This window comes from Amphiura filiformis, chromosome 3 (genome assembly GCF_039555335.1).
Source record: "Amphiura filiformis chromosome 3, Afil_fr2py, whole genome shotgun sequence".
Lineage (NCBI taxonomy): Eukaryota > Metazoa > Echinodermata > Ophiuroidea > Amphilepidida > Amphiuridae > Amphiura > Amphiura filiformis.
In genome coordinates, this window is record NC_092630.1 from 53,676,821 (window position 1) to 53,700,699 (window position 23,879).

At 36.4% G+C, this 23,879-nt stretch overlaps 1 protein-coding gene across 1 annotated transcript in view; it reads left to right on the forward strand.

Moving 5' to 3' along the window:
* The window catches only part of LOC140148728 (RB1-inducible coiled-coil protein 1-like), a 65,076-nt gene that overhangs the window by 35,929 nt on the left and 5,268 nt on the right, over positions 1 to 23,879 (forward strand). The window contains exons 4-15 of the mRNA XM_072170776.1: positions 579 to 749; positions 5,488 to 5,603; positions 11,955 to 12,189; positions 13,608 to 13,716; positions 14,251 to 14,369; positions 14,965 to 15,149; positions 15,838 to 16,024; positions 17,070 to 17,210; positions 18,096 to 18,196; positions 18,913 to 21,035; positions 21,587 to 21,788; positions 23,284 to 23,377. Of these exons, the coding sequence (XP_072026877.1) occupies positions 579 to 749; positions 5,488 to 5,603; positions 11,955 to 12,189; positions 13,608 to 13,716; positions 14,251 to 14,369; positions 14,965 to 15,149; positions 15,838 to 16,024; positions 17,070 to 17,210; positions 18,096 to 18,196; positions 18,913 to 21,035; positions 21,587 to 21,788; positions 23,284 to 23,377 (3,783 nt within the window). The remainder of the gene's footprint in view (positions 1 to 578; positions 750 to 5,487; positions 5,604 to 11,954; positions 12,190 to 13,607; positions 13,717 to 14,250; positions 14,370 to 14,964; positions 15,150 to 15,837; positions 16,025 to 17,069; positions 17,211 to 18,095; positions 18,197 to 18,912; positions 21,036 to 21,586; positions 21,789 to 23,283; positions 23,378 to 23,879) is intronic.

Below are 23,879 nucleotides of genomic sequence, written 5' to 3' on the forward strand. Positions count from 1 at the left end.
CCAAGGTTGTATATAATTTTGATACAGTTGTATGGTCTGTGACACAGACTAAATTGTACATAAAATGATTAAGTCAACATTTGATAACATTTCAGCTGAATAGAATTTGCTTTAAAGCAGAAATCAAATCATTGTGTAATAAGTTTATGAGAGAAATGTGTGTAGAGCGGAAGAAAGAGAGAGCAGAGAATGAAATCCTGGTTATCAAATACATTCACCATTCACCATTCAATTAGTGGAAAATATGTATGTGAAGGTTGCACCTAGATATGAGTAATAAACTTCCTGTACCAATCTAATTTCTCCATTCTGTTGTGGAATTTAGTAGTTTTGTTGGTTTCAAAACTCAATTTGTACAAATTAGCAAATAATATATTTTAATTTTGTGTATAAATTTCTTTCTTCAAGTATTTTCATTTTGTTTGCTGAGTGTTCTTGTTTTTGTTTGTTTATTATTTTGTTTGTTTGGGGGGACTTGCTTTCAACCTTGTTTAATTAGATGTAGCTTAATATATATTCTAGAATCATTTTCCCCCTATAATAACCCAGCATATTCATTTTGTTTTGATATTTCACAGGATACCAATCCCATTTTCTTATTCAGTAAAGGTACCATAGAGTCAGCCACCCCACCTATCACTAGTAGTATATCACAAGGTAAAGAAGAGAACCTCAAGTTCCAAGTAGAAGGCCTCAAGAATCTACCACACAGCTACAGTGCCGTGGTCTCCAGAACGCAACTAGCACTGGTATGCCATACAGTTTCTTTACATTTAAGGCGGGTCAGAGGAGAGCAAGACCTAGCAGTGTTTGCACTCAAATATTGAGACAAATTAAGCTGATACACAAGAGAAATGGAATGCATTCTATAAGAGATCTAGGATATCTTAAGGCTTGATATATAAGGGGGGCCATTTCCATGCCATGTGCATGACTTTTTGTCTCGCCTGAACTTTGTTCAGGATGGGACTTAGTAATCACTATTTCTGTCTGTCCGTCCGTCCGTGTGTGTGGATGGGGGTGTGTGTGTGGTGGATGTATGTGTGTCCGTCCGGAGCTGTATCTGGGGAACCGTAAGACTTACGGCGACGCTACTTGGTGGGAGGAAGGGTATCCAAGTTTGCTCCGTAACCGATATGCAAATTAACATAGCTAATTTGCATAATTTATGCAAAAATCAGCGCAAATTGATAGCGGAGTTTGTGGACAGACTATTTCAAGATCCGTCGGGCGCATGGTAACGAAACCTGGTGACAGGAATGATACACACCTGCTGATTGATTACCTGATTAGTTTTTCGGCGAAAAGTATGCGCATTTAGTTGTTAATTTGCATAATTTATGCGGAACGATTCTACAAATATGGTTGTAAATCTGAAGAAATCCGCCTTATGGAGCTGTATCTGGGGATCCGTAAGATCCATAAGCCCTATGATGATGAAACGTGGTAGGGGGTAGTATGACCAGAGGATCTCAACCCGATTTGATTTTCAGCGCAAAATATGGTAATTAAGTACCTAATTTGCATAATTTATGCATAAAATGCAAAAACCTATTTTCTCGGAGACTAGGGGTCGCACATTCTTCAAACTTGGTGGGTGGGTGCATCTTCACCCCAGACAGAACAAGTTTGTATTGGTTAGTGCGTCAAGGTCACCCGAGGTCATCCAGGGGTCATCTGAGGTCAAATGACTACAAACTGTCGTATGGGCACGAAACTTGGCGGGTACGGTCAACATAACGTGGTAGGGGGTAGTATGACCAGAGGATCTCAACCCGATTTGATTTTCAGCGCAAAATATGGTAATTAAGTACCTAAGTTGGATAATTTATGCGTATTTGATGCGTATCAAGCAAAAACCCTTGTGAACAGCTATCTGGAGATCCGTATGGGGTACAGTGACGTAACTTGGTGAGGAGTAGTGGGGCCAGAGGTTCTTGACCTGATTAGATTTTGAGCGTAAAATATGGTAATTAAGTACCTAATTTGCATAATATATGCGTAATAAGCAAAATACCTTATGAACAGATTGGAGATCCGTATGGGGTACAGTGACGTAACTTGGTGGGGAGTTGCGTGGCCAGTGGTACTCGACCTGATTAGATTTTCAGCGCAACATACTTTACCCAATTTCGTGAGGTCAAAGGTCACATACAAGGTCAAAAGTCAACTGAGGTCAACAAATCTTTTAATAACTGATTTTCAACTGTGCATCACATATCCAACTAACAGCTTGATCGATCATGTAATTAAGGAAATATGACGACTTTAAGATAGTCGCTTTCCATGTAAAGTATAGCAAAGTAGCACTTTCAATGAGTGATAACTCGTAAAGGAAGCATCTTTCTGTTTTGATTTATTTCATGAAATAGTTCTTTGGTATTGCCAAATTTGATTTTTCAGCGCAACATACTTTATCCAATTTCGTGAGGTCAAAGGTCACATACAAGGTCAAAGGTCAACTGAGGTCACCAAATCTTTTAATAATTAATTTTTAACTGTGCATCACATATCCAAATAACAGCTTGATCGGTCATGTAATTAAGGAAATATGATGACTTAAAGATAGTCGCTTTCCATGTAAAGTATAGCAAAGTAGCACTTTCAATGAGTGATAACTCGTAAAGGAAGCATCTTTCTGTTTTGATTTATTTGATGAAATAGTTCTTTGGTATTGCCAAATTTGATTTTTCAGCGCAACATACTTTATCCAATTTCGTGAGGTCAAAGGTCACATACAAGTCAAAGGTCAACTGAGGTCACCAAATCTTTTAATAATTAATTTTCAACTGTGTATCACATATCCAAATAACAGCTTGATCGGTCATGTAATTAACGAAATATGACGACTTTAAGATAGTCGCTTTCCATGTAAACTATAGCAAAGTAGCACTTTCAATGAGTGATAACTCGTAAAGGAAGCATCTTTCTGTTTTGATTTATTACTTTGATGAAATAGTTGTTTGGTTTTGCCAAATTTTTGGAAGGTCATTACGGGTCATCCGAGGTCACTCAGGGTCATCTGAGGTCAAGTTATTAAAACTGTCGTATGGGCATGAAACTTGATGGGTACAGTCAACATTTCAAGCAAAATTTTTGGAAGTTCATTTTGGGGTCATCAGGGGTCATCTGAGGTCAAATTAGTAAAAACTGTCGTATGGGCATGAAACTTGGTGGGTACAGTCAACATTTAAAGCCAAATTTTGGAAGGTCATTTTGGGGTCACCAGGGGTCATCTGAGGTCAAATTAGTGAAAACTGTCGTATTCGCTACTTGCACGTTCCGCCATTATGCACTATATGCGAGGGGAGAGCCTCGAACTGGCAGCATACATGAAAGGAAGAATTATGTAACCTTACACAGAACGTTATGACTAGTTCAATTCCCATTCATGTATGCTGCCAGTTCGAGGCTCTCCCCGCACATAGTGCATAATGGCGGAACCGTGCAAGTAGCGAATGGGCATGAAACTTGGTGGGTACAGTCAACATTTAAAGCCACATATTTGGAAGGTCATTTTGAGGTTACCAGGGGTCATCTGAGGTCAAATTAGTAAAACTGTCGGATGGGCATTAAACTTAGTGGGTACACAGTCAACATTTAAAGTCAAATTTTTGGAAGGTCATTTTGGGGTCACCAGGGGTCATCTGAGGTCAAATTAGTAAAAACTGTCGTATGGGCATGAAACTTGGTGGGTACAGTCAATATTTAAAACCAAATATTTGGAAGGTAATTTCGAGTCACCAGGGGTCAACTGAGGTCAAATTAGTAAAAACTGTCGTATGGGCATGAAACTTGATGGGTACAGTCAACATTTATAGCCAAATTTTTGGAAGGTGATTTCGAGGCCACCAGGGGTCATCTGAGGTCAAATTAGTAAAAACTTGTATGGGCATGAAACTTAGCACGAGGGTACAGTCAACATTTAGAGCCAAAATTTTAGGTCATTTCAGGGCCACCTGGGGTCATCTGAGGTCATATTAGTAAAAACTGTTGCATGGGCATGAAACTTGGTGGGTACAGTACAGTTACCATCAGCCAGATAATCGTGCCCAGCCGATAACCGCCAAATTCATTTACCTCTCTACCAACAGTTATCGCAAAAGCAGGCGGTCACAAAAGCAGGCGGTCACAAAAGCAGGCGAGACTCGTGGTTCGAGAACCGCCTTGTTAAGGGAGGGGAACACCCAAACTTTTGTTTTTTATATATTATTAGCCTTTAACTGAAGTTTCCTCAAGAACGGCAAGATCTGTGGAAATATAAATGCGATTATTGGCTTCTTTGACCCATTTCCTATGAGATTAATGTATTAATATTAAGAAGTGCACACAGTTTTTAGTTGAATGACTAAAACTTAGAAATATGGCTAATGCCACCAACTTGCCTTAATGCAAAAATACTGTTATGTTCAATGAAAGTTTCATTTCCTTGTAGATAAAGACCTGATAAATCTCTGCAATTATAAGTAGTTAGTGGCTACATTTTGGGAGTTCATTCATGTTCATCACCATACCTTGGGCTATTGCTCAGTCAGACATAATGTATTAACTGTCAGGCAGAGCAGAGCAATACATGCTTACCATCAATATTGCTGCATTTTTGTTGAATTTCAATGAATTCAATGAAACCTGTGATGTACAGTAAGCCCGTGTTAGCACTATTCAACACATATCATTACAGATAACCCATGGTCCATGAATCAAGTACATAGTGGACATGACTAATTGAAGATGAGATATATTACGATGAAAACGTGATGTTAGCCTGATAGCATAATCCATTGTATGAGCCATGCTATCTTATTACACCTGTTAATGTTACAGTGAATAAGTTATGAGTAGGTATATAGCAACATCAGGAAGCTGAACAAGCAGGTATGGTTTCAAATATAACCTGCTCATTTTATCACACAAACAAATTGGTAGTGTTGTTATTATGCAGTTTTCATTTTCAATGGAATTTGTCACTTGAAATTGTTTTTACTAGTATTCATGAGAGCTCATCAAAATATTCATCTGCTTCAGGACTAAGCTAATACAGACATGCAAGTAATAGATATGGCCCAATATGAAATATTGATCTGAAGATGCACTGATAGCGGGTATATAATGTGCAATGTTCTAGTTATTTTATCTCTGTTTCAGCTATAGTGACACCTGATGCATATTGTTTGTCATGGGTAGCATATAGGCACAGTATATTCATCAGAGGGGCGTGTGTTGCATTTAATAATGCTTCAGTAGAATTTATATATTGTGTTTAAAAAATAGATAAAACCCTTTTACCTATTACAATACATCCAAATTTCCAAGAAATTAATGAGGTGACATGGTAGTTGAAACAGTAAATAGTCACTGTTGATCAAAAGAATTTACTTTTCGGTTTCTTAATACAATGCATTTTCCTTTGATGATATCAGTCCCTTGACTAATTCAAGAATAATAATTTATTTATATGATAATTTTATTTGTATCTTTTGTTTGCAGCAATTTCATGATTTAGCTAAAGAGAAATTAAAGTCCTGTGAGGCTTTGGTGTTGGATCAACACCAGCAGCAGCAAGGCTGGATGGCAGTTGTAGCTAATCTGGAGGATATCACAAGGTAGGAGTGTGTTATAATGAAATCATTGTAATGGCTTATTCCATTTAAAATCCATACTCCCCCCGTGGAAGATTTTGGAAATATCTTCCACAGGGGGAATATGAATTAAAATGGAATGACCACATCAGGCAGCTCTATTTGAATTTCATACACCCTCTTAGAAAGATTCAACCTCAATCAAGTTTCAAATGGAGCTGCTAATGTTTTCATTCCATTTGAAATTCATACTCCCCTTGTGGAAGATATTTCAAAAATCTTCCACAGGGGTAGTGTGGATTTTAAATGGAATAGCCCAATGGCTGAGGTCACAAGTGAAGCTTTCCTTGTCAGTTAAGGAGGCACACAGGATCACTAATTATCCATTATTATTCACCTCATAACTCGAAAACTATTTATGTAAAGTATATAAAAGTATACATTTTTTGAACGGAAATGAGCTCATAAATCCATTTAAAATGTCAGTTTTGGGTCAAAAAGTACGATTTTCGAGAAAATCCCAAAAAACGGCTTTTTTCACCAAAACTTTTTGGTCCGCCATAAAAAAATTATTTGAAAATCAAAAAACTGTAAAACATGAATTTTATTAATTTAGACAAATAAATCTAGAAAGTGTTTTTTTATTTTTTCGAAATTTTGCCTAGTTTTTAAATTATAGGCAAAAAATCAGTAAAAACGTGTGACCCATGTTCAAATTTTTGAATCATGGGTGATAAAAAAAGTTCTAGGCCCTAATTTAAAAAAATGAAAAAACACTATCTAGATTTTGGCCATATCTAAACGTTTGACTTAAAAACTTACCTCAGTGATGCTTCATTTAGACGCTTTGGCGGACCAAAAATGGTTAAAAGTGGTCAAAAGTGAACTTGCCGAAAATCGCGATTTTGAAAAATACAGCGGATTTTAGGTCCATTTTTGAAGATTATTCCATAAATATATAATCCGGTGACTTGTGACGTTTGGTCAAGTTAGAAAATGAGAAGGGGCGTCCAACTGCAGCAGGTTGGCATTTTGTTGGTGATTTAGAAGGTAAAATATACAATATGACAAAATTATCCGTGCACATTCGGCAGATGTTTATCCACATGGCAGTAGCCATTTTATTTACTGCAGTCTTGTTTCCATGGTGCAGCAGAGCTTCCGGCAAGGCCGCTGCGTCAGCGTCGGCGTGTGAGGAGGAGCGACAGGGCGCAGGACAGACAGACAGGTTACGCGAATAAGTTGCACAGTGCATGGTCGTGTTGCCGCGAACGAAACCATGATTATTTAAGCACAATTTTGTCCTGTTCCGTATAAAAAAAGATCATGCTCTGTATTAAAATTTGCGGATATCAGAACATTAAAAGTAGCATAGAATAACTGACAAGCAATTATTTTAGCAGATAATCAGGACGTTTTATGAAATGAAGAATAAATTGAGACATAATCATGATAATTGCGATTTCTGTTTTGTCCTAATTTTCATAATTTTGCTTTAAAAATGCAATGTTTTTAATTTATCGTTTTGGTGATTTTCTTTCTTTTATTATTATTTTTTTTTTTGGTGTTGACAAATATTGCATTTTTATGTTCATTGTCCTTTTCTGAACCGCAAACATGATGTTGTTACTACTCGTTGCTTTTTCTTTTTAGTTGGTGCTTGAGAGGCACCACAGCGGCCCGTCAGCGCCAAAGATAGGCATTTAACGCCCGTTATAGCTAGGCCTACACTACGGAATCCCAAGTAAAATTTTAAAAGATTCTGATGTGTCGCATTACTCAATATTCCGTTTTTGTTATTGTAATTGTTTGTTGTTATCATATTTTATTTTTAACTTTTTACGGAATATCAAACACGTACAAAAGTCATCGGCCTATTATAGGACTAAAGCCACAATAAAGTTGTAAAATATTTTGTACTGCATAAAAAGTAAATAAAATACAACAACAAAAATTAAAAAAAGTGTGTCTGTTGTTGTTTTCAATCAAACAAACGTGTAAAAAGTGGAGTAAAAGTTGTAATATGTCTTGAATAAACTTCTTGTAAAACGGACAAAAAGTAGGCCTATATAATACATGTTAAACGGACAAAACACGGAGAGGTCACAAGAAAACTGAAAAACACGGAAATTGACATAGCCTAACAAAACCGAATTTCAAAAGTAGAAAACGGAACATTTATGGCTTTAATTTAGATTGTGGTTTATGCAGTAGGCCTACCATATATAGGCATCATGCTATAAAGAGCGTTTTAAAACACTGCATGAAAACATTCACGAAAAATGCTTTAGAGCAGTTTACCTTTTAAAGTAGGCCTATGCAGAAAACATTATAAACGTGAAAGTTGAAAGCCAGACAAACATTGCAAATAAAAAGGCATTCGGCCAAAACATTCGCAAAAAGTGTTGTAAAACAAAAAGCTTTTATCGCAATCACGGCATATGGTAGACCTAATAGGCCTATATGGAAATGTAGTTAAAATGGGTTATGAAAAAAGCACGAATTTGCGTTTTCGATTATATTTCTCGTTTGAAATTATTATTTAGCATTAAAACATTCATGAAAATGCTTTCATAAACGCGTACTTGCTAAGCCGATTTCAAATATCGACATTTTTGACATAGAGTTGTAGGCCTATGCCTAGATCATGTAGATGGTCGATATGATGTATTGAAATGTCAACGTTTTTACATTTTCGAACGTTTGAAAACGAATCTTAAATCCGTGTTTTAATAACACTTTGAAACATTATTCAGGGCCTTAGATATCAAATATAGGCCTACCGGTAGGGCCTACGTTTTCTATAATTTCGTATCTACCAGATCATTCATCATCATTACAGGGCTTCTTACAGGTAACTACTTCTTACAGATAAATTTCATATTTTCAAGTTCAGAATGAAACTTGAAAAACAAAATAAAAACAAACAAAAAATGCACTATTCATATAAAAAAAACCTATAATTTATACCACTTTATCAGCACTTTTTTGGCGAAATTTATCGAGTAGGCCTACTGATTCTGGGACGGGGACAGTGGTGGTTTGTCGGCCCGCAGTTTCGCAATGCAATGGTGCAAGCTTTACCTACCTTGGAAGAGATCAATACGATAAAATACGGTAGTGATCGCGATTGGCGACTCCAGCGTCTCAATCAGCAATCACCTCGCCCATCCAGTTTACCATGTGTGCGTGTCTTTGCTAGCTGTACGCCGCAGTACGCAAGCGTTCGAGAACGCGATCTATTATGGAAAACAATGATTTATTTGCTTTTGCATTTTGACGAATTTTTAATGAAAAAGGGTCTTTAAAATAGCTTTTCTTATGGTTCAAATTTTAAGATTTTTTAAAAATCTATTAATGACAAGATAAAATACGGTTTGCAGATGACATTAGTGATGAAAACTCAATTTTGGCCATGTAACACTTCAGTGATCCTGTGTGCATCCTTAATATCAAGTTGCAATCATGTAACAACACAAATAGCATGTGACTGCTTAAGAGTCGTTGACATTGCATTGTCTTGTATTTGAGGCTGACATCTCTTGACATCATCGACCATATCTATAAAAAGAGAACTTATACATGTGACTGCATATTATCATGACATTGTTATGATCCTTTTCATGTGGCTAATGCCATCTTTATGGTAATCATATCTAAGTGGTCCACAGCCTCATCCCCCACTTTGTTCAAAAAACGTTGAGATTTTTATACCACTGGAAACCTGTAGCTACATAATGTTTATGTACAAAAAAAATCTTGCAGATTATGTCGTCAAATTTGAATTACGTTCTGGTACACCAGAACAAAATTACAACACTGGCTTATTGAGTAGTATAATACACATAATCATGCATAACTCTGAAACACAAATTCAGAATCAACTGAAATTTTGGGAATAAGCTTTTTTGTTGATATCTACTGGAAAATGTCATAAAATGTAATTCTAGTCAAAGGTATGTATTCAATTAGCCCAAAAAAAGTAGTTGGCTATGTTTATAATTAACCACTTCCTCATCATAAGAAAACTGCACTGAAAGGCTTATAATTGTAAGTACATGTTGTTTAGACTTAAAAATAAAAAATAAAACACATTGCCTTGGCAGCTTTAGCATAGGGATGAACATTCTTTCAGGAAATATATAAAATAGAAACTAATTCATGACCATGGGCTGTACATACACATACCTGATATCCTTGACAGTAATGTACTTTCTATATGTGACATGATCTGAACCATTCAGACCTAAGTTGGAAAATTGAGTTATCACCATATCTATTTTGCTCAGTAACTAGGCTTACTGTTGTTGAAATCTCTATGATCCATTTTCTTATAAATTCTTTTCTAATATGTGACCCAATTTGATCCATTCAGCCTAAAGATGAACATTTTGAAAATTGAGTTACTACCATTATCAACTTGTTCAGTATTACTGATGTTGAATTCCTAGGTCTCTTGAATACTTGGTTGCAAGTTATGAACCTTTAATATATCTATTTTCTTGAGTTTTTTAGCTGATTAATTATTGGACCAGATCTGGTCACATATAATATATTTGGCTCTGTGTTGTTTCAGACAGTTTTAGTCTCTTCAGAGGGAATCTGTGAGAAGATGAGATGAAATTCATCCATTTGTTTTTTTAAATTATTGAATTTCACTTTCAATAAAATTTATCAATTTGATCGATATTACTGCAACCATTGATACTTAAATCTGAGAAAGAGTTAAGGTTACTGGGTTATGGTTAAGGTATGGGGTAAGGTTATCGAATTACAAAGACAAATAAAATAGCAAGGTACAGGATGAAATTAAGGAGTACGCATGGAAATAGGAAGATTTTCATTTGCATTAAAATTTAAAAAAATTAAATCTACTTTAACCCTTCATGCTATATGCTTATTTTCAACTTTTCTATTCTTCTTGTTCTTAACTCACTTTATCTTGGCATGTATGGGGAGGGGGTGAGGGGAACAGTAAAACAGCAATTCGGTATGGCATAAATCGCCATAATATTATGTCACCTGTTTATTGATTCTTCCCGTTTTTGTGATCACTCCCATTTACTCACCTAGCGGGGGCTCGCGTGAAGCTCAGCATCCTGCTAATTTACCTAATTTTAGTCTCAGGCATAAATTATATAAAACGGGCAACAAACAGAATAGTAGCTGTGAGCAACTGACCATTGTCATTATATGAAGATGAGTCCAAAAGCTATTAATGTTGAAATTGATATGCTATGTAACACAATATCCCTTATTGCTTTTAGTAGATAGACGAGTGTCAAAATAACCAGGGGTTTGCTTGTACATTATGATATAATGGGCTATTCCATTTAAAATCCACACTACCCCTGTGGAAGATTTTGGAAATATCTTTCACAGGGGGACTATGAATTCAAACGAAATAAGCACATTAGGCAGTTCCATTTGAATTTCATACACCCTCTAAGAAAGATTCAACCTGAATCTTGCATTGAGGAAGGGTTAGTTACAAATGGAGCTGCTAATGTGTTCATTCCATTTGAAATTCATACTCCCTATGTGACAGGTATTTCCAAAATCTTCCACAGGGGTAGTGTGGATTTTAAATGGAATAGCCTGATGCAGGTTCTTTGCAGTGAATAGAAAATATGAGATGTGTGTTGAGTAAATGATTGATTGGTTCATTTGTTTCTTGGTGTAATGAAAGGGCATATTTGATCATGATAGCCATACTCATTCTGTCACCATACAAATTGCATCATTTCAGGTGTGTAGACAGAATTATCAATCAACAGCAAAGTGAGAGTCAATATATAACAGGTATAGATAAGGTTGCTACAGGGTGTTTACTCACACAAGTGGACTATTTCAAAAGGTCAAAATATTGCAATTCATTCAAAGTTTAACACCTGCTTTCCCTTTGGTGCAAAGAACCCAAAAGGGGAAAATCAGTTTATTCTCCATTCTTGCCTGGTGTACCTTGTGAACTTAAGAAGAAAATATTTATCAGGGGTACATCAACTGCTTGGAACGCAAAAAGGCTAACTGCTAAGGCTGACTGGAAAACAAAATTGTGCACCAAGCAGCACATGCAGTTGATCTTTTTGTGTTCCAAGCCATCAACATTACTCTGACACATTTTTAAAAACATTTTACATTCCTAGTTTCATAACATAAATTATATATGCCATTATAAATGCCGGTTGTTGTGGTTGGGGTATCCACCCTTACAAATCATAACAAATTCCAGACCACACGGAATAGACATTGGTCATCCATGGGTCTGCCATTTTGGCCGGTATCCCACTTACCATCACTGCATGGATTTGTAACTATTACATAGGTTCAATATTAATATTTGCAGTAATTAAATCTATATATTTCATATTCCAGTGCCTTTGAGCAGAGGTCTAGAGTGTTTCAACAAAACATGACAGAGTTTCTGAAGGAACGTCCAGATCTAGTAGAACGACTGACACAGTTCAGTGACATCCTTCAGCTGCTTGAGAAGACACCACTTCTTCCTTGTCTGATGGGGGAAGGTGTGATGTGTATGGGAGATGGTGACGGGACAGAGAATGATTCATTGGACAGTGGCATGACTCTTATGAAATGGATTAGTAGCCAGGTATATTATAGTCATTGATCTATTTTGAGGGGTCAGAGCCAAAAGGCCCTAAGTGTATTTTCAGCCGAAATGAGATTTTGGTACCAAAGTAATCCTTACAACACAGAACACCTTATGATTGTATAGCCATAATCAAGCTATAGCCACAGTAGCTATTATCAATGAAAATGAGCCCAAGTACAAAAACGCCTGTATCATTGCATGTCGTCTTTGTACTTATAAGGGCCTTTTGGCTTTGACCCCTCAATATTATCAAATATTTTTGGATACTCTGGGTATAAACTGCAAGTAGAGTATGTTAAAGAAGGAAGTGTAAGAGAATTTGCTCTCTCTTATTTCTAGCAAGTCTCAGTAGACACAAATCCTCTTTAATATATCAGGTGTAAACTAAGTAGATTTTTTAATACTTCTGCAATCCGGGTAGGCGATGGTGATGATTGGTCACATAGAAGAGGCGAGATATCCTCCCCATATACGTGCCAATGACCAATGGGTCAACTGTCTTGTTGTCATGACCGTTTATCAGCCAATCAGCAAAATTGTTTATCACTTGTGTTAACGCTTGTGTACGCTCGACGCAAAGCACAAACCACAAAAGTACTAAAAAAATTTACTTGATCTCTGTACATTTAATGGAAATGTTCATTCTAATATTATATAATCTTTTACTCTGTGAAATTTACATTTTCCCTTCTTGTTTTTGTTTCAGAAATAGATTCATGTATCATGATTGTGTTTGTTTAAAAGTTAGTAAAGTTGAAGCAGCATTTTTAGGTAAAAGTTAGTAGTTGGTGTTGTGCAAAGGTGTATCACATTATATACCACTTGTATGGGTGGAAAAATATGAGAGTATTATAAAGAAGACTAATAGGTGTAATTGCAGGATATAGTCCTTCCCCAACCCTAATCCTAACCCAATCTGATTTGTGTGGGGGGTGGGTGGAGGATTATATTCTGCAATAGATTTCTTGGCGTAGATTTCTTTTTTTATTGGGGGAATGGGGTTGGAAACAATTTCTTGAAGTATACAGTGAATCAAGCACCTTTTAGCAACAGAATAAGATAATGGTTCAAATGCGAGTGAAGTGTGCGAAAAATTTTGCCATATTGAAGCGAAATTGATGAAATATGGTGCAAAATTGGGATAAATTTGTGCGAAGTGCAGAAAAATGTGCACTTTTGGGGCTAAAATGGCCAAATATGAGGTTAATTTGGTCAGCAACCCACATACAGGCGTCGGCATTGGGGGGATGATTGTATGGACCATCCCCCCTGGCAAAATATTGGGGGGATTTATTCCCCCATCCCCCGGGATCTACGCCTATGATTACTCCCAATGCAAAGAAGCTCAAGTATTCATAATGAATTTAGAGTGTGGAGGGTTACTGCATCTCAAATTGTTTTTTATTACTTAATAGGATCAGCGTAGTACACTGCAACAGATGGCATTACAATGTTCCAAGGCATTAGATCAATTCAGTCAGCAGGTATTGGATACTATAGCTGCCGATATGACAACAACCATGGGTGAGTTAGAATAACTTGTCACAACAATTTTTACTTGCTTATCTGTTAAAATGCTGGGAATGATCAGTATACCTGTTATGATACATGCAGTGAACAATGGATCAAGCAGTATGGTGCAGGTACACTTCTTGTACACAATGACCCTGCAGAAAACTGAAACTTTGGCTGACTGTCGGCATTGATTATGTGATATCTCTACAATTTTACATGTTATACTTGTAGCACATTCTATGATAATGTTCAGTGATTTGCTGATAAAAGCTACAGCTCATGTGAACATTTATTGTGGTTTATAGCAATGAATATAGTGTATTGAAACTCTTATTTTAAATGATTTAGTGAAATATTGTGGCAATTACTCCTGCAGCTTACTGGAACAAAGGTTTTATTGAAACCGAATAATATTCATAATAATAACATTGGGATTTTAGTAGAAATTGATTATAGCTAGCAATATTGGCTGAATCATGATGTCCTCTTAAATTGGGTCAAATTTATAATATTTACATATTTATACTTTTATTTCATTTACAGAATCTGTCAATAACCCTAGCATGAAAGAGGTCAAAGGTCTTGGAGACAGATTATTTGGATTGGAGCAGCTACTTGTAGGTGCAAAGAAATATCTACAAGAGCAAGCAGAAATGGCTCAGGTAGGCTGATAATAACTGATTTATTTTGATTGTCTTATTGACTGTCATCAGTAGAAATTGGCTAACTACACTAGCTTCCAGAGCAGAACGGTTCTCTCTTGCTCTGAGCGACACATATTATGTCTTGTTAATGAGTGATATAGGCAAGGCTTTGTATTCCTTTTGCGATCCTTTGATGCATTATCAGCCAATCAGATTACTGGCATGTTGTTATGATTGGACTGAATTAGCCAATCGGTATCCCACTTTCGTGTTTACACTGTCTTTGCACTGTAAAGGTAAACAAAAGGATATTCCTCTATCCACTCACCATAATATTTCATCATTTGTTATTGCTCAGTTTGTTTTGAAATATTAATCTTGTGAAGTAACATGAATGATTTATCAGAAGAAAGCCATATAAATATACAAATCGGTAAACTAATCTGGAGTATTAACATTAGGCTTTGATTTATGGGGTTTTTCAGTTCCACAGTTCCATGTTTTACCTCAGTCAGTGTAATAAATCTGAATCCAAATCTGAAAATCTTAATGTGGAAACCAGCAGAATATATTGTGATGTAAATCTCTCACTTCATTGTATGCTTCATTTCAGGGTATGGTTCAAAACCAGACCAGGGCCAGCAATATAAACGACGACTCCGTCCTGCCAGATTTATGTAAAAGTCATCAACAGCAGCTGACCGTAATGTACAAGAAACACTGCCAACTGACAGAGATCAGTCGCCGATGCCAAGCTGCCAAAGAGGAACTCTGCCAGAACTTGCATGTTAGATTAAGGTGAGGAGAATCTTAAAACCTCTGGTCAGTTATTTCCGTAAATATGCAGTGTTGAATCGCGTATGTTAAGGTTAGCAACTATTTTAAACTGTTGCGATTTGGTAGTTCACTGTATCTTGGGAATGGTAGTAAGCTTTGGCAAAAATTGCATTGATCATTTCATAGCAAGTGTTTAGAGGGCTGAAACAATAACACTTGTAAAATGTACATAATTCATTAATAACAATAAATCAAGCAAGTTTTCAAAATATATGATTATTTTGTAGAATGAACTTTTGCAAAACATGAAAGTTTTTCAATAATATATTGATTTAGATAATGCGAATCAATTTTTTTAGCTGCTTCGACCAACAATACCTCATCTACCCTTAAGTTAATCATGCAAAGCACACATGCCACCATATAAAGGCGGTCTGTGGGCGCTGATACTGGCACTGCCTGATAGTGAAATAATGATTTTATCTAATTAAGCATACCTTGCCCTTTTAAAAAAACTTTTCAACTAATAAAGTTGTTACTTGTTTGCATGTTAGATGGTAGTACTCAAACTGTTCGAGCTCATAATCTTTCATAAATTTTCATTCAGGAGCAAGAATGGAGGAAGTTTGTACAAATTGTATATGATTTAGCAACCAGCATCCATTATTTTTATGTACCTTTTTTATTGTTGTTTCAAATTTTCTTGTAGATGGATAATGTACGTTGAGCAACAAATCAGCGGAGTACATGGGAAAATGGTAGTCTATCATGAAAACCTCAAGAGACTTCGTAAGAGGCTAGAAATAGTGAGACAAGTGTGTGCTGCCCCAGAACTTTACGCCAATGCAGTAGTAGAAGTTTACCGACGCAAAATATTTGGTAGCAGATTTCATGAGGTATGGGAAAAAGGCTCTTTGTATTTGTGCCACTCTTTTTCCCCTTCTATTTCTTGTGCAGATTTGTTGGATGGAAAAGGGTAAACTTCCAGAGGATTCATTATATCAACAGTGTGGAGATCAAAGAGCAGTTGACACTTTCTTTGTATTTCACAGTTTTTACCAGGAAAACAGCTGAAACTGCTTGTGAATATTGATTTTCAAAACAAGTTTACACCATATTCATGAATAAATCTCAAACTTGCTTTTAGACTCTTACAGAATCTGACTAATTATACCATTTTTCACCCTGATGTGGCAATGATTTCAGTGCGCATTTCATTGGGCTCAGCTTTATATAGCTAAAGTTTGTTCGGCTTGTAAAAGGCGGAAATTATTTTGGCTTTTGTTACTGCTCGCGCAAATTCACATAAGCGTGTGCCAGTCACACATTACGCAACGCACAACTAGCATAAGCAATGCACCCAACTGCGTGCATGCCATTCTATATCAATACACATTGTTATGTGTCTTATTTTTCCGCCTTATATAATTAAGCCAAACAAACTTTAGTATTCACTCTAAGTGCTGGAGTACGCAAGCACATGCTTAAAGATGCCGTATAGATACGCACGACACAGCTGCCTCAACATGTTGATGTCTCTACCACATCATGGTGAAAATGGTATAGTTATACAAATATTGAGATAGAAAACCACCTTCAATATTTAACACAGTCATATGTGACCATCCTCCACAACTGAGCCCGGATGTCGTCAGTGCCACTATTGAGATATGCTCCATTGAACTTAACAATAAACAATAGGAAACAAAGGATTTATTGACTGTTTTATTGATTTTTCACTACTTAAATGTCAAGTACTATAGACATGATATACATCATTTTAAAGCTAATTTCAAGCAGAATATTTTGGTTGAATATCTCAAAAATGATGATTGGCGACTTCAGGGCTCAGTTGTGCTGGATGGTCACATATGGGATTTTCAGCAGATAGCATGACTGTCTTATAACTCAATTTGGTCGTTTACTACTTATATCCTTCAGTGGGCAGGTCAAGTGAGTGGAACATCAATTTCATCACATCAAGAAGAGGTTGCAAGGCGTAAAGAATTTGCTAGCAGTATGGATAGGCATTTCTTGAATGCACTCTTCCCTGGACTTGGGGAATTCCCACCGATGTTTGCTGTAAGTATCTATGCCATACTAAGTTCACTGATTTGAGTATGTTTATTTAAACAGGGAACAAAGTCTATAGCCCACCACAAAGAGACAGATGAAGTTGAAAAATACAAGAAGTGTGTGTAAATATTTTGAGAGACAAACAGGTTGTCCTCTCGGAAGATGTATAATAACAATATTATTGTTGAGTCTAACTCATTAAATGCAGAGATAGAAGCACAATGAGCAGTAGAGGTACAGTTAGTTAAGAGTCAGAATACAGGGGTGATGGAATGTGGTTAAAGTGGAAAATTTGGGTATTCCTTCATGTAATTTTACACAGAATTAGGGTTAGGGTTAGGCTTAGTGTTAGGATTAGCCTACATAAAAATAATTACATGAAGGATTGCACTTTTCACTCTCAACAAAGCTAACATGAAAATAAAAATGTGCTAAATATTATGTATAAAGTGTATGCAAGAAACTCAAAATTTACCAATTTTAAAATAAGTGAAATAGTTCAAAATCATCAAAGCATGAATAGTTACAGATGCAAAAAGTACAACTTTAATAAACAGTATCAGCTGCATGAAAACAATATAATAAAGAGGGAGAATGCAAATAAATGAATAAATGTATAAATACAATTTGTATTTTAAAATCAAAGCTGAGCACTCTAAATATCATGATTGGATGTATGCTATTTTGAGGCAATTAGCCCTATCTGCAATAGCTGCCCTATAGACATTTGACCATTTCTGCATCCTATGTTGTATGCATTATGACACATGACAGCTATTGCAGGTAGGACTGTCTTGAACTAACCTTGTTTTGTACCGCTAATAGTTAATGGGTAGACATATAATATTCTTTTGATTGCTAGAGAAATATTTTGTACTTGTTTATTTTCAGACTCAAATCCCTAGTTTATTTGACACAAAGCTGCCTGATATAACCATGAATGATATTGAATTGCTGCGAAGACAGATACCTGAACTGGCTACATCATTAGAGTAAGTTTGCTTCAGTCATTGTATTGTGAATTTTATGTTTTACTTCATCTCATGGTGACATTGATAACATAATGTACACAATTAAATATCAAGTTGCACATATTTAGCAATTATTAATAAACAACACATGGATATTGCTGTCTGCCAAAATATCGCTGCTTCAACATGTCAGAAGAATGTTCTGTTGAGTGTTGTCCTGTGTTTCATTTTGCTTGCATGTAAATTTGTTGGAAATCCTTTAAGGATTCAATCACGTTTTACCGTTGTTCATCACCATTAAACAATGATGCGTCCGTGTCGTCTGCGTAGTTTACTGTATAAGTGGTAATTTTCGCGAGGGTTTTATTTTTGCGGAGTTCGCGAATGGAGTTCCATCCGCGAAATTAATACCTTGCGAATATATATTATATGTAATAATGTATTGCAAGTATAGAGCAAGACTAGGCAATCGCGAAAATAACAATTGCTTACTGCATTTTGATGTCAACCATATCATATCCAAATTGAACTACTGGTTACCAAGTTATTATAGGCAATTTTGTAAGTTGTTGAAAACAGTAGGAAATAAAAGAATGTGAGCACATTTTTTTGCCAATTCAAAATTAATATTAATAACATAAAACTCATTTCTTGATAGTGTCACATATAATGTTCTTAATAACAAAATCACTAATTTTATTATCTCACTTAATTTTACAATGTATTTTGTTTGACAGAGTTCCACCTGTTGAAGAATTTGTCATTTCCAAGGATGATTCTGAAGATAAGAACTGGATAGATATCGAGACTCAAACTCATAGCCTTGTCATGGTTGCAAAAGAAATGGGTGACACAGACATTGTGGTTATTGAAAGAGATGGACAAAAAGATGTTAGAAAAGAAAAGATCAGCTTAGAAACATCAAGTATAGAGGTTTTACCATTAACAGAAAATGGCCTTGTTGTAACTAACATTGACGATTTGAACGATGACGATCCTGATACACCCACTAGCCTTACAGCTGAAACACCCACTAGACTAGAAGGGTCTGGTTCAAGCCCAAGTAGACCAGATGAACTTATAATGAAATCTTTTGAACCCAAGCAGTTAGAGAGTTTTGTATCAGCTCCAACTACTCCAGATAGTATTGCTGATATGGAGATGTCGGCAAGAGGTGAAACGCCATTTGCTTCGTTGCTGGCAGGTGGCGTCCCATCTGGAGTGACATCTCCTGCATCTGTAGGTGGAGCATCTTTTGTGTCTGGACCAGATGGCTATTTCTACTCGGCAGTAACCAGTCCGGCGAGTGAACGATTTGCATTTGCTAGTAATCCAGCTTCGTACAGGTCAAGTCCTATCTCAGTGGATCATGTAACTCTAGAGGAATTAGATAAGTTGAAACTAACACTTCAGGAAACAGAGCTAAAAGTAGTGAAACTTGAAGAGTCATCTAAATCAATCGTAGATGAAATGTTAGCTAAGGACCAGGCACTTCAGAAAGCTCAAGATGAAGCACAAAGAACTAGTAGCGAATTGGAGAAATCTCAAGGATTGGTACTAGATTTAGGGAAATGTTTGAAATGTGAACTCCCCAAATTGAAGGAAAAGTGTGTGGAATTACAAAATACAGTAGGTTTAGAAAAGGATAACTTCAGTGGTGGATTAAAGGCCTTGATGGGGGATTACCAAAGAATTAGTGAAATTGTGCAATCTTGCTTAACGGAAGAAAAACAGATTATTATCAAGGAAACTGTTGATACATTGAAAGCTGACCATGTCAAGGAAATCGATGCTTTGAAACTGCAGTTACAAGAGGTGTCAAGGAGTTTAGATGAGACCAACATAGAATTGGGGCAAAACCAGGAAGCTTTAAAGCTTAAAGCTATTGAAGTGGACATGATTCGAGAAAATAGTGCTAAAGAAGTTAATGAAATCAAAACCAAGATGGAGTCAGAACAGGAAGAAGCAATTTCAGCTTTAAGAATGGAATTGGCAATGGAGTTATCAGATTTGGAAACCGACAATCAGGATAAAACTAAGCAGCTAGAGGACTTGAAGTCATCCACAGATGCAGAATTGAAGGAATTGCAAGGGAGATTGGTAACAGAGAAATCTGAAGCTGTTGATGAGATCAAGAAAGAGTGGGAAGAAAAACATAAACTGGAGATGGATGCTCTTGAGAAAAGATTACAGGAGACTCAACTGAGTGAGCTGTCTGAATTCCAGAAGACTCACCAGTTGAAAGTCGATGCTGCGTGCGAAGAACTCCGTACAACTATGGAAGACGAGCAAACGACCGAGGCAAATGCCTTGAGAACAGAAATTGAAAAGTTACAAGAAACACTGTCCCAGCTTAAAGTTGAACAACAAGCTGATATTGCAAAGCTCACTGATGAGCACAAAGTAGAAGTAGATAATCTGAAGGAAGATATTGTTGCTATGAAGACAGAACACAAGAAAGCCATGGAAGAGCAGAGTTTGAAAGTCAGTCAGATGGAAGTGTCGTTTATTACCGAAAAACAAAGTTCTACATTGGCGCAAATTGAAGAAGAGCGTAGGCAACACAAGGAGGAGATGAATCGGTTACGAGAGGAGCTTGATAGAGAAAGAAACATTGCTGTTGCAGATGCCCTAGGTGCTGCCAATGAGGTCCATGCCCAGGAGATGGAAGAGGTTATGAAGAGGTCAACAGATTCCAGCAGTGGTTTATTGGACAACAGGAATACAGTTGTTGAGACTGCTGAGAGACAGGTGTCATTTAATGAAGCTATCAATAGAGTAGCATCTGAGAAGGATAAACAAATTGAGATGCTCAAGACTAAGGAGGCAAGATTAGTGGCAGAACAGAATCGTAATAAAGGTAAGAATATCTGTGTTTCTTATTTGTAGTTATCAGTGAACTATTGCTGCTCATACATGTTAATGAAATAGATACTGGAAAGGGAAACCCCATTATAATATATTGTTGCCACTCTATACTTGCAATCCAATATCTCTTAGCTTCCAATGGTACATACATTTATTTAATATTCCTTACACCAGTTGGCTGTTAAATAACTGCAGTGTTGAAACAGTAAATATATGTTTTAAGTAAAAGAAAAGGAAAAACATTTAAGAGTGAGACTTTTGTTGCGCTGTTGATAGAGTGGTGGTGTTGATGGGTTTTTGTGTCGCCTGAAAGATGGTCTAGAAATTGAAGGTGTTGTTTTTTAACATATTATTGGAATTGATTGTACTTTATTAAAATGATGTGAATTTAGTTCCAGTCTAAAAAAGCAGATGTGACTTGTGAGCATAACAACCTTTTCAATCTGATGGTGCACCCTGATTAAACAATGTTGCTTGTTATGTATTCATGTCAATGTAAACCTCTCTACTTATATATTTGATTGATTTTTACTAACTTCTCAGATACAATTGAAAAGCTTTTAACTGATAAGGTTGACTTAGACTCTGAGATGAGCAGTGCCCTTCATGAATCCAGGGATGCTGAGAAGGAGGCTAAGGCTCTCTTAGAGGAAAAGGAGAAGGAAATTGAAGATCTGCAGCAGAGACTAGATGAGATTCAGAGAAAGCAGGACAGTCCTGCTGAGCTACCAGTCGCAGCAGACAGGTTTGTTACATACCATGTTTCCTTGAATAGTCACCCCTCAAATAAATGCCCCCACCACTTTTTTCAACCAAGATGTTTAAAAAATTCTGACATTTCCATGCTATCTTGTGTAGTAAGCTTACCAAGTTGCTCACATGTTCGATAATATTGTCGATAATTGGCGAAAACCCGGAAGTGAACCAGAAGTCAGTGTTTCTAGTTCATAGTTTGGGATTTCAGCGAGAGTTTTAAGCTTACCTAATGATTTTAACTGGAATTATTGTTCTAAAAGTGACCTCTAATAAACACCCCCATTTGGAAAATGCAACACCCCGAGGGCGTTTATTCAAGGAAATACGGTAGCTTTTTATGTGTATTATTATGTCAGTGTGTCTTATTTCTCACATCATGTGTGGGTGCATTCATTTCCACATTCAAACTGTGGAGTATAGCATGTTTACATACATGTCAACTGTCAAACCTGATCCAGGGGGATGAGATTGCATAGGGTTAAATGTCGGGACCTAGGTCACAATTTGAGAAGAAATGAGGTCCGACCAACGGCCATTTGCAGAAGTAAAAAGTCACATCTATGACACGTACCATAGTCTGCCTATTAGGGAGATGATTAATATCCTGCATATTTTATGCCTCATCAGTTACTTGGTATAACTGATTTACTATAGAATAGTTCTTTTACGATGTTTTAATATTTTGTCATACACATATGTGACCATCCACCACAACTGAGCCCGGATGTCTCCAGTGCCACTATTGAGATATGCTCCATTGAACTTAACAATAAACAATAGGAAACAAAGGATTTATTGACTGTTTTATTGATTTTTCACTACTTAAATGTCAAGTACTATAGACATGATATACATCATTTTAAAGCTAATTTCAAGCAGAATATTTTGGTTGAATATCTCAAAAAATGATGATTGGCGACTTCAGGGCTCAGTTGTGCTGGATGGTCACATATTGATAAATTGTGGAGCAAATATTTATTAAATATCTTCCAGGGTCTATGGTAAGACCGATGTGCCTACTAAGCATGCTGGGAAATAAATTGACCTATGTCAATTCAGATCGTAGAGATGAGGTCCGACTTGTGTGAATCGTGACCTTTTTCAGTCGCAATTCCCGGAGATCTAAGTTCCCTGCCTGATCCAACTGTGGAGCTCAACGGTTGGGTTAGTTTCAAAAACTCCACGATTGAACTCTACATGAGGTTTATACAACAATCTGTAAGGTTGAATTCCTCAAAGCTTTCTAGGTTATGTATGATGTGAATTTGTAAGCACTGGTATCTATGACTAATTGGGCTTAAGCCTGATGGCTTGGGAAGCCTGACCACTAGCCATGCTTCGAGAAACCGGCCCTAGGCATATTGTACACATTTTTGCATTTATTTATGTAGCAGAGTTGCCAATGTAGGTAGAGCAGACAGTGTGGGACATTTGAATAAAGGATTGAACATTTACTCAGTATTATGTTGTGTTTCATTTGATAGTGATTCAAAAGCATTAGACCCAACGTCACAAGATAAGCTACGAGTGCTACTTAGAGCCAAGGAACAAGAATGCAATACTCTTAAACAACAACTAGTAAGTCATATTTGCTCTTTTTTTTTTAATGAATGTTTATGGAGAAATGTAAAGAGTCCTTAATTCTTTAATTTGTAAATTAAATCTAATACTGGAACTAATTTGCAACTCACTTTGCTACGTTGCGTCCGAAAACATCGGACTTCGTCAGGCATCTGATTGAAGATGTTGTGATGACGTCAGATGTTGTGTGTTCTGTGTGTGTAAGTTTTGGTCCATATTTTAAAAAGTATAGTAAACAATATTTCAAAACTATGAGAAAGTATTAACTAGATTTTTGACTTGAATAATAATATGTTACCAAATCTGGTCCAATTTGGCAAAAGTTTCCTACCTTAGCCTGAGTGGATCAGATTGGGTCACATATGTGGTGTGATCAAGCAAAATCAGTCTGAAGTCAGGCACATTCAATTTTCAGTTTTTTACATGATTGTATAAAACATTTATTTCCAAATATCGAATATAGAATGCTTTCTATCATATCTTTTTCAAATATATATAC